This window comes from Phoca vitulina, unplaced genomic scaffold (genome assembly GCF_004348235.1).
Source record: "Phoca vitulina isolate PV1807 unplaced genomic scaffold, GSC_HSeal_1.0 scaffold6, whole genome shotgun sequence".
NCBI lineage: Eukaryota > Metazoa > Chordata > Mammalia > Carnivora > Phocidae > Phoca > Phoca vitulina.
This window is the reverse complement of record NW_022589709.1, coordinates 15,857,306-15,874,704: the sequence shown is the minus strand read 5'-3', so window position 1 is coordinate 15,874,704 and position 17,399 is coordinate 15,857,306. Positions and strand designations below refer to the sequence as shown.

Here is a 17,399-nt window from a genome sequence, read left to right as displayed (position 1 = left end):
TGTCTGTGGCAAGCTTAAGCCAGTCCCTGCTCTGGCCAGACCCTGGCTCCAGATCCTCTTTATGAAGTACTTAGGGATCTGTCATGTTTGGCCTCATTCATTGCTTCAAGGACCCTCACTCCTATTAGCCTTCTTTGAGCTAGGAGGTGAGGTTCTACTGGGAATTCCATTCACTTTTTAGGTAGGCTTTTCTGTGTTTACATTCAGTGAACCCTATTTCTACTCTAGTTTTTTCTTTTTTTGTATTTTATAGAAATTCCTTGAAATGTCTTATATATGTGGAGGGCAGCCTAGCCAGGTTTCCAGTACCAATGTACATTGTCTTTTATTTTGACATTTCTTTCATGATGTCAGTTGCACCAATCAGAAATCCCAACCTTCACACCTCTATTTCCCTCCGAAGTCTTGCCTGTTTTTGTTTTTTCCACTCTAGCTTTCTGCACTTAGTCATAGTCATTCCCCCACCCCTTCCTCCAATGCCTTGACCTAGCAAGCATTGTCATCTGTTATTTGTTATCTGGAAGGCTTCACCCTGTCCTCCTTTCTTGCTTATTAACCCTTGTTTGTCCTTTAGAGCTGAGCTCAAGCATCAGTTCTTCAGGGGTTGTGTCTGGGTCCCCTAGATACCCCTACAGGTTATATTCCCTTGTCATATTCTTACAGCACTCCATTCTTTCCCTTCGCTGCTCTTAACATAATTGTAATTAATAAATGTATTGCATAATCCCCCACTAGACAGCTCCTTGATTAGAAAGTAATGTCTGTGGGGACAAGGATCATGTCTGTCATGTCATATTCAGCTCATAGCATATTTCCAGCATCTAGTACAGTGCATGCCCTACAGCTGCCCAGTTGAATGAGGGAATGAATTTGGGAGGGCAAATAAGAATTACCGTCTTGTATCAGAAGTTTATATTTACTTTAAAAATGAATACATTTGGGGGCACCTGGGTGGTTCAGTTGGTTAAGCGGCTGCCTTCGGGCTCAGGTCATGATCCTGGGGTCCTGGGATCGAGCCCCACATCCGGCTCCCTGCTCAGCGGAGAGCCTGCTTCTCCCTCTCCCTCTGCCTGCCACTCTGCCTACTTGTGCTCTCTGTCTGTGAAATAAATAAATAAAATCTTAAAAATATATATATACATTTGTTCCTTAAATGCCTGGCATTTTCAGTTTCAGTATCATCTCTTAATTTTAAATGACTTGATCCTGAAGTTTATTTTTTATTTTTTAAAGATTTTATTTATTTATTTGACAGATACATAACGAGAGAGAGAACACAAGCAGGGGGAGTGGGAGAGGGAGAAGCAGGCTTCCTGCTGAGCAGGGAGCCCAATGCGGGGCTCGATCCCAGAACCCTGGGATCATGACCTGAGCCGAAGGCAGACGCTTAAAGACTGAGCCACCCAGGCGCCGCTTGATCCTGAAGTTTAAACTGCCATCATTAGAAACTCCTTTCAGGAGGTCAAAAAGCATCCCTACTTTCCCTCTCTGCCTCTTGGCCCATTTTTAAACCTGTCATTGACTTCTAATCTGTCCAGATTATTTTGCTAATACTTCAGCTGTCATTTTGAAGGAGTTGTCAACTGCTGTAACTACTAATTCTTTTTTTTCTTTTCCTCCTCCCACTTTTCCGTGTGTGTGTGTGTGTGTGTGTGTGTGTGTCAGTGACTAATAGGATCACTATTTGCTTCTTTAGGTCAAGTAAATTTGGTAAATTCCTCATATAATCTCCTCTTGGAAATGGACTTGATAATTGTCATTTTAATAATTTGTTTCCCAGCATTTCCCAAACTTTCTGACCCCAGAATGCTTCTCCTCCTTTATTTTGGTTCAAAACCTATGGAATCCAAGAGCTATTCTTGACTATTTTTGTGCATTTCATCCCAACTTCTTGTATTCACCAAGAGTTCTCTATCTTCCTGCCAAAGTAATGAGGGAGGGAACTAGCACTTGTTAAATGCTAGATTTACATCTACTATTCCTTTTAACCTTCTGTAACTTTGAATGAAAGGTAGGCTTATTTTCTACATTTTAGCATGTGAGGAAATGGAGACTGGAGAAGGGATTTTTTTTTTTTCCTCAAGGTTACATAGCGATTTTATCTATATTTTTCATCTGTCTATCTCTACAAAGCCTTGTGTTCTTTCTCCTCACTACCTGGGGAAAGAAAAGAAAAACTCTTCTGATGATTTTAGAAGCTGTACCTCTTGTTATCACCTTAGTTAGGGGAGTGTTCGGTGGTAGTTGGACTCTCAAGAGCCAAAGGCCCAGGAGCAGCAAGGCCTCTAGGCTCTAACAGGTGGGCAGCAGCATATTCTAAGTACTTGGGGAGATGGAGAAGAGAAGGCCAAGAAAAGCCTTGACTACCCTTGCCCAGGCTGCCTTTGTAAGTTCTCGTACTTTCTTGCCTCCTCCATTCCAGGCTTACCTCATTCTCTTCAGTTCCAGTCTTTTCTACTGGTATATGACTTCTTTGTTGGAATTTTAGATTGGCTTTTATCAATAACATAGGAGCTAATATTTATTGGGTGCCTGCTTTAATGTAGCCAGCCGTTCCTCTCTAGCCCTCCAAATAGTTGACTTATTTAAGGTCACATAGTGTTGGATCTGGGATCTTAACCTCACCTCAGTAAATTTTTTCAGAGGGAAAACCTACCGTAAGCAATTAAAATCTACGAAATCATGGGTTTGATGTGCTAGTTATGTGTTTTTTTATAACATATACTTAAATTAAACATATGGCTACTAAACATTAAAACACCTTTATGTACCACCAAAAATCACCTTGAATACTAAACCTTGGGAAATGTTCCTGTAATCTACTTTTTGTCTTTATCCATTTATCCATGAATAGTTCGGTGTGTATCTGTAAAAGATGAGGACTTAAAAACAAAGCAAAAGATTATGAAAAAGACATACATACACACAGCACACAATTCCATTATTATACCTAAAACATTACCAGTTGCTACCTTGCTATCAAATAGTATTAATATTTGCCTACTTGTCTCATAAATAACTTTTAAATTAATAAACTTAATTTTTTAGGACAACTTTAGGTTTACAGAAAAATTGAGCAGGTATATTCTTCCTCCCCCTTCAATTTCCCCCATTGTTAACATCTTACATCAGTGTGGTTAATATTGATGTTTTATTATTAACTACAGCCCCTGGTTTATACAGATATCCTTGGTTTTTTACCTCATGTCCTTTTTCCACTCCAGGATCCCATCCAGGATTCTGCCTTGCATTTGGTTGTCATGTGCCCTTAGGCTCTTCTTGGCTGTGTCAGTTTCTCAGATTTTGTTTTTGATGATAATGACAGTTTTGAGGAGTTTGGTCAGGCATATTGTATTTGCTCTCTATTGAATTTGTCTTGTTTTTCTCATAAATGTTTTTTTAATAATTGTTTTTTTTCAATTCAGGAGCCAGACTTGGTTCACACTTTCCATATAGTTAATAGCCTCTTAAATCTTTTTAATCTGTAAAAATTGCCTCTCCCATCTTTTTCTCTAGCCATGTATTTATTGAAGAATTGGGCTTTTGTTCTGTGTAACTTTATGAATTTTGGATTTTGCTGATTACATTCTCATTAGGTCTATATAATCTCTTCTTGGGATTTCTTGCAAATTGGTAGTTAAGTCCAGAGGTTTGTTGGATTCAGGTTCAGTGTATTTCTGTATCAATTAAAAAACAAAACAAAGTACAACCCATGCTCTTTCCACTGTGTCATGGTGCTTTCTTATTTTTGTGATACTCTCTATCCTTTCCAAGTAGCTGATTCTTGAAGAAACATAGGACTCTTATGCATGTACATTTTTCCGAGTTAAAACTGCATAATTTATTGGTGGTAGATGGTGAAGCTGTAAGCTGGCTGCAGGAATGCCTGCATGTAGTTGTCAGTTTTGCCAAGGACAATGATGACGCATTTTATGGTATTGACAATCAGTTTTAGAGTATTATTCCTATAGTTTATTTTCAACTTTCTCCTTTTTCTCAATTCAGATATGTAATGGCTTTTGCTACTGTTAGTATATACTTAAACCTTACTTTATCCCCCCCCCCAATTTGAATGATTACAATGACACCTGTAATGTAGGAAGATAAAAACAAAATAAATGGGAAAATGAAGATGAAAGGAAAAATAAATGCAGGGAAATAAGATGAATGAAGGAATAAAGTTACATAAAAATGCAGAGACTAAGGTTAGTTGTTAGAGGAGGGGCACAGATTAGTCTCTGCTTGTAATAGTAGTGTTCTTTGTAGCCGTTTGCAGGAATTTTGTATTTTTAGATGATAAACGTCTTTCTTTCCCTAAGGTTTTTTATTTATTTGGTGTTTGTACTTGGTAATGCCATTCTCATTGCTTATTTGAAATGAAGTGCCTATAAAGATGTGGGTCAGGTTTCTCAGTGTTGGGTTTCAGAGCTCATTGGAAAATCAGGACTCTTTTTTTCTGTTGTGCCTTCTTTGTACAGTCTTCTGAGAGTTTTGATTAGTTTATCCTATTATGTAGGTTTTTCTTTCTCTAGTATCTGTGGTAGAGCATGAATGAGATATTCTTGGAACATTTAGTTTTGAATACCTTTGTTTATCAGTAGAATAAAGTGATTTCTTAGGAAAGAAAAAAAGAATTTAAGAATGTTTCACCAGCAGAATACTGTGTCTTTATAACTTCAGCCATATCAAATACCTTTTTTGAGTTTTGCCTGTTGAATTTGAACTAAATATTTAAGGTTTGTTATGATTTTTCTAGTTAAAGTGGCAGAAAAGCCAACTTAAAACTGGCTTAAGCCAAAACAAGGAATTTGTAATTCGGAAAATCTAGAGGTAGGTGTGGATTTAGGTTTCTTTCTCAGACTAAAAAGTGGTATCTTCTGGTAACCAGCTCCACTCTTTCCCTTGTGGTAGCATGAAGGCATCAGTAGCTCTGACTTTCATCCTGATATGTTCAAGCTCAGTGGGAAAAGAATCTCTTTTCTTGTGGCTTCCTGGAATTCGAATTTAGAACATGTGCCCACTCCTGAATCAATCACTGTAATTAGGCGATGTGGCCAAAAAACAAGTGTCTACCATCAACCCATTAAAATTATAACATATTCTTCTCTGGCCCCTGAATCAAGTTTTTGCTCTGCATGTAAACTTTCTGGACTTTCCATGTTAATTATTTGATAACTTAACAAATATTTATTGAGTTCCTACTATGTACAGGCACTGTAAGGATTTAAAAACATTACACTGTAAATTGGTAAATTCCCTTACCAATTGCTTGTAAATTACTCTATTTTTTATAAATTATTATGGAAATGAAAGTTTATTTGGAAATGAAGTATAATTTTTGCTTTCATTTTTAATTTTTTATTTAAAGATTTTATTATTTTATTTATTTATTTTAAAGAGATTTATTTTATATTTTTTAGGGAGAGCTTGAATGCACAAGCTTGGGGGCAGGGGGAGATGTGCAGAGGGAGAGGGAGAGAAAGAATCTTAAGCAGGTTGCACATTCAGTGCAGAGCCTGACCTGGAGCTCAGTCTCACAATCCTGAGATCATGACCTGAGCCGAAATCAAGAGTCAGAGGCTTAACTGATTCAGCCACCCAGGTGCCCCCTGAAGATTTTATTTTTAAGTAATTTCTATACCCAACATGGGGCTCGAACTTACAACCCTGAGATCAAGAGTTGCATGCTCTACCAACTGAACCAGCCAGGCGCCCCTGGAAATAAAGTACAATTTTTTTTTTTTTTAAGATTTTATTTATTTATTTGACAGAGAGAGACACAGCGAGAGAGGGAACACAAGCAGGGGGAGTGGGAGAGGGAGAAGCAGGCTTCCCAGGACCCTGGGATAATGACCTGAGCTGAAGACAAACGCTTAACAACTGAGCCACCCAGGTGCCCCAGTAAAGTACAATTTTTAAAAGAAGACTTGCTACTTTAAGATTTTCCTGTGGTTTTATAGACCAGTTTTTGGTTTATGAATTTGATTATTTTCAAAGTAATAGTAATATCACCCTTTCAGGCTTTTTTCTTTTCACTCACAGTCTTGGTAGCTGTTTCTGTTGTTTATTTGTAGAATTTTAACTCATCAGTGAAAAGAAATGTGGCTTAAAAAAATAGAGAAATGTGGCTCGTGGATTATTTTTCCTCTTAAACACAGTAGGAAATGTCCCTATGAGATTTGTCTTCTGATCCTCCTCTCAATTCTGTATTTTCTCAGAGTTAATGAAAAATTTATTATGATGGCGACATCTGTGTTCTGTGCTTTGTAGAACATCTTGGCTGATGGCTTATAGCTGAGTCATTCATAAAGTTATTAAAATAGTGAAGTTGAACAGTGTTTTTTGACAAAGAAGTCCAGTATCTCTTAAATATATATTTGGGCTTTCCATCTTAGACTTCATTGCTTCCTTTGTGTGAAGACTTCCAGAGTGTTACAGTCTACCCATGTTCATATGTACTCCTCCAAAAAGAGTCTGAAACTTGCAGGTTGACCTTACTGTAGCATGTGTTTAGCAGTAATTATCTGCTGTCGAGACTAGATGCTTTCAAGGGGATGCACACGAAGAGCACAATGTGAGAGATTTAGAGGACCTGGGCTAGAAAAGCATTTTAAGAAGATGGACAGAATGCTCTGTAGAGTCCCTTTCAGAAAGCTCCAGAATATAATGAAATCTCTGGCTTCAAGCGGTGAGAACTCTCCTTTACCCAGTTGCCTGCAGGAGACAGACAGTGTGAAGGGAATCAAAGACATCCTGGCTGTGCAGCAAGCAGCAGGAGTCCCTTGCTCAGGCAGCCTTAGCCCCTGGCTGAAAGACAGATTTATTTGTTCGCAGAGCCCAGTGGATTGTGAGGCACACAACTTCATTCTTATTTGAAACCAAGGTCAGCCTAGGATATGAGGACAATGGGCTATATGAGAAAGTAGAGCAAGGGTAAAGTTTGCTATAAATTTAATTAAGGGATGATAAAATGTACCTTTTATAAAATGTTGGCTTTGACAACTCACTTTTCAGGCTATTCCCAGCTAAAGAAGCAAAATTTTGATTACCATTGTTTTCTAAATAAGTCAACATACAGTTGAATGTGTTTGTGTATGTATAAAATTTTAAAGATTGAGACTACCAGCTTGGAATGTGTGCTTCTTTGGGATAGGGGCTTGTTAGGTCTCTGAAAATAAGTATATATTTGAGAAATGAGCAGGGTTTCGAAAATATTAGAGGGCTTGTTTAAATGGTGTAAGGTTTGAATTCAAAAGGTTTCTTTGTAGGATCAACTTTCATTCCATAGATGCTTGTTCAGAGCTAATCATGAAAAGGAAGCATGGTGGAAGCTTGAAAGTCTTTGGAAGTTTTTTTATTTTTGGTATTTTGGTGTTTTTTAAAATACCCTTAGTAGGGTTTAAGTTTTAATACTCTTGAAAGCAGTGAAACTGCATTTCTTTAAAATATTTTATACTTCTTTTAGGAACTTAACTGTTTTCTTTAGTGAACTGGGAAATAGTATAGCTTTATTTCCAGAAACAATTTTAATATCACAGTATTTGGTCTTGAGAATTCTTGTGTTGTCTATCGAAGCATTTAGTGTACTGGCATGCTCAGTAAGCCTTTTTGAATGAATAATCAGTTTAAAATGAACAGTTAGAATAAGATTATAATGTGGTCTGACTGTAATTGAGTCAGACCCTCTGTGAGTAGATAGAAGTCAAGACATCTTCCTGAAAGTGGTATCTCTTCCTAGAAAAAATGAGAATATCCATTATATCAGAGAAAAAAAGTTTTCACTTTCTATACTCATGTTCTTTTAAAATCATGGCAAACTTTGTACTCTCTCACATGAAAGTAGGGCAAGGATTTTGATTGAGTGTATCGTAGGTCAATCAGATCCTGTGCAGACATGTTCAGAAATTCTCTTTCTGAACTCTTAAGTTTTTTGACTCATGAGAGTTGGTAGAAGGACTAGGAAGGGTTCGAGCCAGGGCCTGTCTCTGGAATAGCAAGGAACAGGAAGTTGGATTAACTCAAGAGTGGGGCCTAGTGCTCTGGTATAGATAATGAGATCAGATGTCCCTCAATTCTCAGATGATGTCTAAAACACAAGGTGAATTTTTAGTTTTCTCACCTGGAAGTCCTCTCAGGTGTCATGCAGTATGGAGTATGGATTGTCAGATATTTGGAAGTGGCATCCTCATAAGACAGAACACCAGTACCTAAGAGTTTTCTGGCTAAGTACCCTCAGCTATCTAGAAGCCTTGGGCATTGGAATGAATTTAGGTTAGTGTCTTTGTCACCTCACAGTGCAACCAAATTCTGATACCTAGCTTAACCCCATCTGTTCTCCACCTTCAATGAAGGGGAATAGACTAAAATCAGGGACAATTTGTTATGACCAGATCCTTAAGGAACAGTGTGGAAGTGCCAGTTACTCTGTTTTGAGGTGGCCTGGAGGAGAGAGGATTGAGAAACCTGAGTACTGTGTTGCCCATTTTCTGTCAGCTGATCTGAAAATCTATAGTAGACCCCCCCCAATAAAAAGTAAACTAAACATCACCTGTATTTAATTCTGATATTTTATATATATTTTATGTTTTATTAAATAAAAATGTAGGATCATAATGAAAGTCCTGATTTGTAGCCTTTATTCACTTAATGTTTCTTGAACTTTTTCAGTGTATTGTAACTTTCCGTATATTGTAAACTTCCTTCTGGGTCAGTAAATATACTCTTACAACGTGTTTTTTATTTGGTGGACACATAACATTCTGTCTTCTGGAGGATCTATAATTTGTATAACCAATCTCTATTGTTGGGCCTTTTTTTCCTTTGCTGTTATGACTGATGTGAATGATAAACATCTTCTTAGCTGTATTTTTGGACATGTCTTTATTTCTTTCCCTAGTATAATTTCCTGTCCTTGAATTACTGAGTCAGTGATGTGCATGTTTTTCAAGTATTGAGTATGTATTGAACAGGAGAGGTTGTACCTATTACACTCCCATCAGCAATATAGATGGGTGACAAGTAGATAGAATTTGTAAATAGATGAGAAGAAATTGCTGCTCAAGGGAGTTTAATGTCAAGCAAAGGAAATGAGAGGCAGTATAATTTAGGGAAGAAAGTAAGGATATTGGAGTCAGAATTGCAAATCTGCTGCTTTTGACCAGACAGCAAGTTATTTGCTGTCTGGTCCTCAGTTTCTTCCTCTTAAAAGCTAAGGTACCAGTCTGGCCGGAGGTGGTGTGAGAGTTAATGAGACCACCATAGTTGTACAGTGTGTGGCGCACAGTAGGCATGCTGAAATATGAATGTGCATCCCCCTTCCAGTTTATCCTTTTTTGTAAACTTTCATTTTAATTTATTGTTTTCATTGAAAATGAGGTTAAGCTTGTAGTTTAGTGGTCTCCCCTAGTTCTGAATAACCTTCCTCTTTGGACTGCAGATGCTAATTGACAAAGGCTCAGATGTACTTAATTTAACTGTTTAATTCTCTCCAGTCTCAGGATTTGTGGATCTTGGTAAACCCTTTCGGGATTGGGTTCAGACTGATCTGACCTGGAGCTTGCTGGGGGAATCTGTTCCTTTTTGGCAGCTGAATCTCAGACTGGGCCTGGTACAACCGAGGACCCATGTGGCTCTGCCGGAAATAGGTTTATTTTGTTACATCCTGTTCTCTGTCATGCTGCTTAGAATAGAGATTTTGCTCCCCCACCCCCATTTTTCTAATCCTCCATTCCAGTAGCTTCTGTGAGAGCTCTGAAAAACCTGGTGACATTTTTGGATCCTGGGTGGTAGTTGTAAAGTGGACAAGGATATTTTTTTCATTTGGAGTTACTCAGGACTAAGGTGTTAACCACTTTGAGATTTACTGCTATTTTTGAGGGTCACTAGGTAAAATATGTTTCTAGGATTCCAGCATCTTGACACATTTTAAACTGCAGTTGTTTAAAATGGACTCAACTAATTTTTGGGAAAAGAATTTGTTTTTATTTAAGTTGTCAAGTTACTATTTATAATGTATAACAACTTATATAATTATTTATATAATTAAAGCATCACTTAGAATTATGCATTGTAATATTATTAAACAATTATAAGTACTAGATAGTCATTGGAGAAAAATTCGAAAATGTGAATGGATAAATATTCAAAAAGAAAAATTACCTTCATTCGTCTACCAAAGATAACTGCAAAGATCCATTTTAATTTTATTAGCTTCAGGTTCTGGTATCTCATCTTAGATAATCATTCAAAATGAGGTAATTGGACATTGGAAGATTTGTCTTTTAAATTATTATAGGGTTTAAGGAAAGTTTGGGCTCTGGCTTTGAGTCCTGATTTTATTCCTATTTAGTGACGTTTGAAGCTCGAAAACTTGCAGATAGTATCAGTTTTCCTCACTCTTACCCTTCTTTTTTCCTTCCTCCTTCCACTGCCTCCTGTTCCCCATATACTTTTCTTCTTTGAACATATATCCCAGCTTGAAAATGCTCTGTGGTATATTGTCTACAAATCTGTAGTTCTACTCTATAGTTGCTAAGAATTAAAGCAGTAACTTTCTTGGTTATATGTCACATGGTTGCCGTGGTTATATGTCACATGGTTACCATCAAATTCTGCTATAATAAAATACCATTATAAAGAAAAGAAAGTCTTTCATACACAGAGGCACTGGACTGGTATTCAGTTCTTTAAAAGGCTTTGGAGAATGCCTTTAAATTGTGTATTAACTTTTATTCTGCAACCTGATTATTGTATTATGGTTCTTGGTTTTAAAAGCAGTACAGTTTTTTGGTGAGAGTTTGCTCTTATAGGTTGCCGTCAAACATTTTAACAGCAGAAGCCTAGGTTCTCAATCTTAGGGGATGCTTTTAAAAGCTTTCTGTGGCTCTATTTTCATTACACCACTGCTGCTTCTTGAAAAGCAACAGTCTGAGAATTCAGACACAATAGGAGTAGTTCCTGATTTGGATGATTTTTTTTTTTTGGATGAATTTTTATATTTGCTTTATTTGCTTTGAGGTGAAGACAGCCTCCAGCTAAAAGAATGGATACTCTGTAGCTTGCACACCCAGGTTTAGAGAGCTGGAGTTACATAATCTCCTTGAGCCTATCTGTTGTATGATTCTTCAGGACCAAATCCCCACTCCTGGATAGAGATTCCCAGTGGAGAGTGTTATGGCCAAATAGTAACCATAAAATGGACCTTCTATTTCACTTCTTCTGTTATTTGGTAGCCTCCATTTCATTATCATGGCACTGTTTGTTTTATATCCTATCCTATCGGTAGGGCATGGTGGAAGTTTTATTGGAAAAAAAAAAAAAGAACCTAGACTGGGCATGAAAATTGACTTTAGACATGTACTTCCAAAGGTAAGTGCCGGCCCTTGTATCTACTCTTTGTAGCCTGGCTGAAAGAAATTTGTATTGGTTGTACAATAAAAATGAGAGGCTGTCTTGTTAGATTCTCCAAGAGACTTCCGTTTCTAACTTCTCTTCAACATGCTTCTCTCCAACTGCCAAGGATCTTTCTTTGATGCTGGCTTGAGTTGGCTTGGCTTTGGCTTGATATTTTGCTTTGTCCCTGACTTTTAGTCTAAGAACCTCACCCTAACCCTTGCCAATATGTTGCATGACCTGCTTCTATCCCTTTGACAGATATGGTTGAAACAGTATGTATGCTGAGTTGCTGAAAAAAGCTCTTGGGCATGTTGATGATAAATTGGACTGCACACTTGGGAAGGATTGGTTGTTTACTGGTGAGCTATGTATATAGCACACAGTATAAGAGCTGTTGTCTATAGGATGAAGTCCCAAGTTTGATAGAGTGGTTTATGAAAGACCTCTGTGATTTGGCCTCTCAGCTTTCCCCATCTCATACTGAAATACTTTAGTAATGCTAAATTAATTGCAGATCCCTGAGTAGGATGTGCCATTTCTTAGCTCTCTGGCTTTGCTTATGCTATTATTCTGCCTGGAATGTCTTTCTCTTTTTACCCTGGCTGCCTCCTACTCATCCTTTATGGCGTAGTTCAGGCATCCTCCTTCTTTGGGTGGTGTGTGTGTGTGTGTGTGTGTGTGTTACACTGCACATTCTCAAAATTGGGTGGTGTGTGTGTGTGTGTGTGTGTTACACTGCACATTCTCAAAATTCCCTCCTATGAACTCCTGGACAAGAGAGAATGTCTTAATTGCTTTTCTGTCTGCAGATGTAAGTTCAGATAAGTTGTTTGTTGAATAGTGTTTAAGCCACTCAGTTATCTCAAACACGATGACAAGAGTTAGATGAGGCTGGTAGTGATTCTGTGGGAGGTGGTTTAAAGAAAACAATTAGGGGGATTTATAGGAAACCCCTAAATTTATATTTATAAATATATAGAAAATAGGGCATATTTCTGAATCAGAGTGACATTAGAGAGAGATTGACATAAAATACCTCTTTGGGTAGCTTTTAAAAGAATTGCCTCTTTGAGAAGGAATCAGGGCAGGATATTCAAAACAATTCCATCTAGAAAACAGACCAAAGTAAGCTTTTGTGAGTTCTCCTTCAAGCCAGCCAATTAGAAGACAAGGTGCCTGCAACCACTTTTTCCTTTTGATTTGTGGTTCCTATGGCAATAGGAAGAGAGCCTAGGACATTTCTCTTCTACCTCTTTTAATAACTTTTTGCTTTTGAAAAATGCCAAAAGCTATTATTCTTCTTGTCTTTACTGACTTATAGTGTTTCTCAGCATGGTGGCCCTGATTCTGGTTTTTGATTGTACAGTGGGTATGCCAAAATTAATGAACACTATCAGTTTCCTTGACTAATGCTATTTTCTTTGGCCGTAGAACCTGCAAATATAATCAATCTAATTGGGTATTTGCTGTTAATATTAGAACACTGTGTGAAGCATTTCTTATTCCTTATGAATAATTCTAAATTAGAATACTAGTCATTACAAGTAGCTAAATGTGAAATCAGAGCAAACATTTCTTGGGGGTTTTCTACCCCTGAGAGCCCTCTCTTAAGTGTCCCCATTGTGACCCCCGTGGGTTTCTCTTGAGCTCGAGGCTGAAGTCTCAAGAGGAAAGAGGCTTAGTTGGTATTGTTGTTGGCTTAATAAGTAGGTCAATAAGCATTTGTTAAAATTGGTAAATACCCACAGTGTTAGGGTAAGTTTTTGAGACATATTTTAATAATGAGATAGTGTTCCTCAAGTTTAAAGAGAGACCAGTTATCTTTAAAAAAAAACACAAAAAAACAAAATAGTCCACCTTGTGAATATAGCTGATATGACAAAATCTTTACATTATACTGTTAAAGAATGATAGATAATAGTTATTCTACAAGTCAACATTGATTTCCAACCAGGTCCCTAAATTTAAAGTTAGAAGTTTCAAGAATCAGTTACTGCTGTGGTCCTAGCTGCATTTTAATGCTCTTAGGTTGATGAATGTGGAACTTTTATTTTTATCCATTATTTTCAAGTTAGATCAATGTCTTCTTGGTCCATTACACTTAAGAGGAGCCTTGTTTAGACTACTAGCAGGTACATCCTTATAAAAAGATGGGTGTATTTCCTAGAGTGGCATTTTGTGTTGTGTAAAGACTATTTTTCAGCACTGTGGTTGGTTTCTTAGCTTCAAGGAATTGAGTATGAAAGTAAAGAAGTTCTAATACCTTTAATAAATACTGGCATCACTCTCTGTAACCCACAGTGTCTTTCATAGATATTATAAATTCTTGGAAATTAGATCTTGAGGGGGTTCTTATCTTTTCCTGAATATACAATTTCAATATCAAGCTTTTAAAAACATTTGTAATAAATGGCTACTATTTTGAAACTAAGTTTTCAGAAGATTTTCTTTACGTTGTTTTCCATATATTTGTAAGTATTAGGTCATTAGATGGTTAGGAAACTTTGGGAAGATCATTATTTTTCTTCTTTAGTTTCTTCTAAAATCAGGGGTGGAAGTGCAGACTAAATTGTCTTCCAGTTCTATATGATTCTTTGCTTTATTAAATATGAAAATGTGTCCCCCTTTTTTTTTAAGTTTTGGATCCCAAGGCATTACCAGAATCTAATCAGGGTATAGTATTCTTATGCCTTCATAGTTTTACTGTTTGAGTCAAATACATATTAAATTTTGAAGAGGGAACCTGTTTCTGTGGAATAAATGAAAATTAATTTGCAGGTGAACTTTGGTGTTAATTTGGTATCAGTTGTTGAATCCAGGTGTAATCCTTAAACTCCATTCTCAGATCTGAGTGATTCTGTGATTTGGATAATTACAAAGATTCCAAAAAGGAAACTTAAAGTTGAACTATGGGGCTGTTGGGAATTTATTTAATTTAAAATAATCGATGTAAGCAATGTATACAAATATAATGTGTCTGGGCCTTTTCTCTGCCCATCTGCTTCTGATGCATACTGATGTAAGTATTCTTTTAATAAGCATTTGCTAGATATCTCTGGACAGAGTTTGTTTTAGTGGAAAGAAAACAGATTTGCTTAGAGTCAGGCAGAATTAACTTCTAGTCCTAATTTTACTATCAGTTAGCCCTTGTTTTCTTGCTCCTTGAACAAGCTGCTATTTCAATAAATCAAGCACTCCTTTACTGATCCATGGATTCCTCATCTTTAAAATGGAATAATGCCTCTCTTAAAAGAGTTTTTGCAGAAAAAAGTTTTTGTGGGGGTTTACTCTGTCAACTGGCTATCATATAATGAGCTTGATAAATGGCAGCTGTTTATATTATTATACAAACATTTATTCAGCATCTTTCGTGGCACTCTGTGAAAGTGTTGGGGTAACAAAATATGGATCCCTGGAGGATCAGTGATACATTTCTATATTAGCTATGGTAAACTTTGCAGTAAAGGCACATGTTGGAAATGTATGGTTGTTACCAAAAAGCTGCTTAATTTTTTATTCCATTTGATTCCCCAATGGTTTTGGATTCTTTTAATGCCTTTTCTAAATAATCTCAATATTCGGGGTGCCTGGGTGGCTCAGTCGGTTAAGCGTCTGACTCTTGATCTCAGCTCAGGTCTTAATCTCAGGGTTATGAGTTCGAGCTCTGCACTGGGCTCCATGCTGGGCGAGGAGCCTTCTTCACAATAAATAAATAAGTAAGTGATCTCAATACTCTAGTTAAATTATAGGTGAGATGTAACTAGTAAGTGGCAGATGCTGGAGAGGAGCCCAGGTCTATTTGATGTCAAGCATAGTTGTCTTTGTTTATATTATAATTGGTATGACCACAGAATTTGTCTCCCAAACCAGAATGCTTTTGAGAATGAAAGTTAATTTGTCTCCCAAACCAGAATGCTTTTGAGAATGAAAGTTATGCTGGGACAACAAGTGTAAACCTGGACTGTCCAAGGAAAATGAGGATGTCTGACCATCCTAATTATAGCTAGGATAAACAAGTTTATGATGTTGAGTCTAAGACTTCTGGAGTATTTTGGTTAAATCCAAACACCCACCTTCAGTTAAAAAAAGATGTTTTTTTGCATGGTTATTGTTTTTGCTGTAGTAAACTAATTGACCTTAGATCTGCAGAAAAAAGTACTTACTGAATACCATAAATAATCTAATGGCTTAAAAATACTAGCCACAATGCATATGTTCATTTTTATATTTTTCTTTTTTCTTAATTCCCTTAAAGCCAGCAAGCTTTTAGAAGAGAATGGGAATGGGTAAATGAAATAAGCCTTTAAGTTCTTACTTGTGTCAAATGAACTTTGTAAAAAAAAGTCTAAAATTAAAATCATCATATTCCAAAGTTTTTCCTTTGGAAAGGCAGAGATGTGGATGACACTACAAAATCAGATATGTTTTTAATCAGCTCTTTTATTGCCTGTATCTATCAATCTATCACTCATCTCTCTTATTCCTTTTGCCTTATGTCTCTAGGTGTCCTGTGATTTTATTTAGGGAAGTACAAAACTGTATCTACATGATAAAAATTCAGATGATCAAAGTTTTTACAGTAGAAGCATCATAGTCTTGTAGAATTAATGTGGGTTTAATAGACTAACGAAGGTTTGAAATTCTGGCTCTCCCCTCCTTTGCTGTGTGTCCTTGTGCAAACGATTTAACCTCTGAGCCTCCATTTCTTTACTGTGGTGTGGGAATTAGAAAACACACTTAAAGTCCCTGGCACATAGTAGGTGATGTAATGATGGCATTTATAATTATATGACTCCAAGACTAGAAACGGTTATTTTTATTGTTATAGTCACAATCTTACCATTAATCTTGTTGCTCATTCAGACCTTCACAGTTCCCTTTAGTGGGTTTTCATTTAAACATTCTCTCTCTCCCTCTTGATTCTGTTCACTGTGTCCTGAGGAATTAGTGGTTGGCAGCAGAAGCCTCCTTTCTGTAGGACAGAAAGTGGGCCCTCTCCCAGGGTTTCAGTAAGTTGTCTAGGACCACCATCCCTGACCTCCAAACTGCCAAGGGTGCATCCCCTGCCCAACTAACATTCAAGTTGCCTGTGTGAAGGAGTGATTTGTTGCGGCCTCTAACTGCTTCTTCTCTTCCTTCCTTTTTGTCATCCTGCAGTGTTCTGTGCCAAGGTCTTTGTGGCTAGGCTGCGCCAACCTGGTAGAGAGCATGTGCGCACTGAGTTGCCTGCAGAGCATGCCCAGTGTCAGATGTCTCCAGGTGCCTCTCTTCTTTCTTGTTGTAAATGTGTTTTTTACGTATGCCATGAACATTTGTTGAAACTTGCAGTAGTGTGTTTAATCCAATGTTAAGTCTGCTAAATGTTCTGTGTAACCCTCTGCTTTTCTTCAGCCTGGGTGCCCCACATGGAGGAGTTAGTACCAAGAGGGGCCTCTCAGAGAAAATGGGTCTTTGGCTGGGCCCAGTTCTACTCCTCTTTTTCTGCTCCTGCTTTTTATTCTCCCCTCCCCCCACCTTGAAGTTCTGATTCTCATGTTTAATAGTTGTGCATGTGCCCACAAAACCCTGACATTTTCCATTTGGCTACTTTTAACAGTTCTTTGTTGAGTTGGGAGGGTTTCATAATTAAAGTGGTGATTTTTCTATTTTGAAATTCATCCTTTTGGCATGCTTTCTCTCCCTCCTTCAAAAAAGGAGTAGGGAGGGAATTACTAATTGTATAAAATCTCAAATTGAAGTTTATTAAAGGTCACAGCTTTATGCTGCCAATAACTGTCGGTTTGGGCCACTTCCCAAAGGCCAGATCTGACACCTGTCCTCAGGGTCCACCCAGGTTTCCAGGCCGAGGCTGGCAGAGAATTCCACAGATAAAAGTAAAACTTTTTGGGGGTGGGGAGGGGTTGCTCAGGAAAAAACTGTTAGCAGGAGTGTGGCTGGACTGCACTCACTTGTTGGGATGGATTCTAAGGGGAGCCAAGGCAGAAAACTTTGCGGCTTTATTGGGG

The 17,399-nt window shown here is 37.5% G+C and overlaps 1 protein-coding gene across 7 annotated transcripts in view; it reads left to right on the top strand.

The window, feature by feature from the left end:
• The window catches only part of FBXW11 (F-box and WD repeat domain containing 11), a 122,084-nt gene that overhangs the window by 22,902 nt on the left and 81,783 nt on the right, over nt 1-17,399 (top strand). For 4 of the 7 annotated variants that reach the window (XM_032403707.1, XM_032403709.1, XM_032403710.1 and 1 more), the window contains one exon: nt 16,552-16,653. The exons of the other annotated variants lie outside the window; for them this stretch is intronic. In XM_032403707.1, the coding sequence (XP_032259598.1) occupies nt 16,552-16,653 (102 nt within the window). The remainder of the gene's footprint in view (nt 1-16,551; nt 16,654-17,399) is intronic. 7 annotated transcript variants of the gene reach the window in all.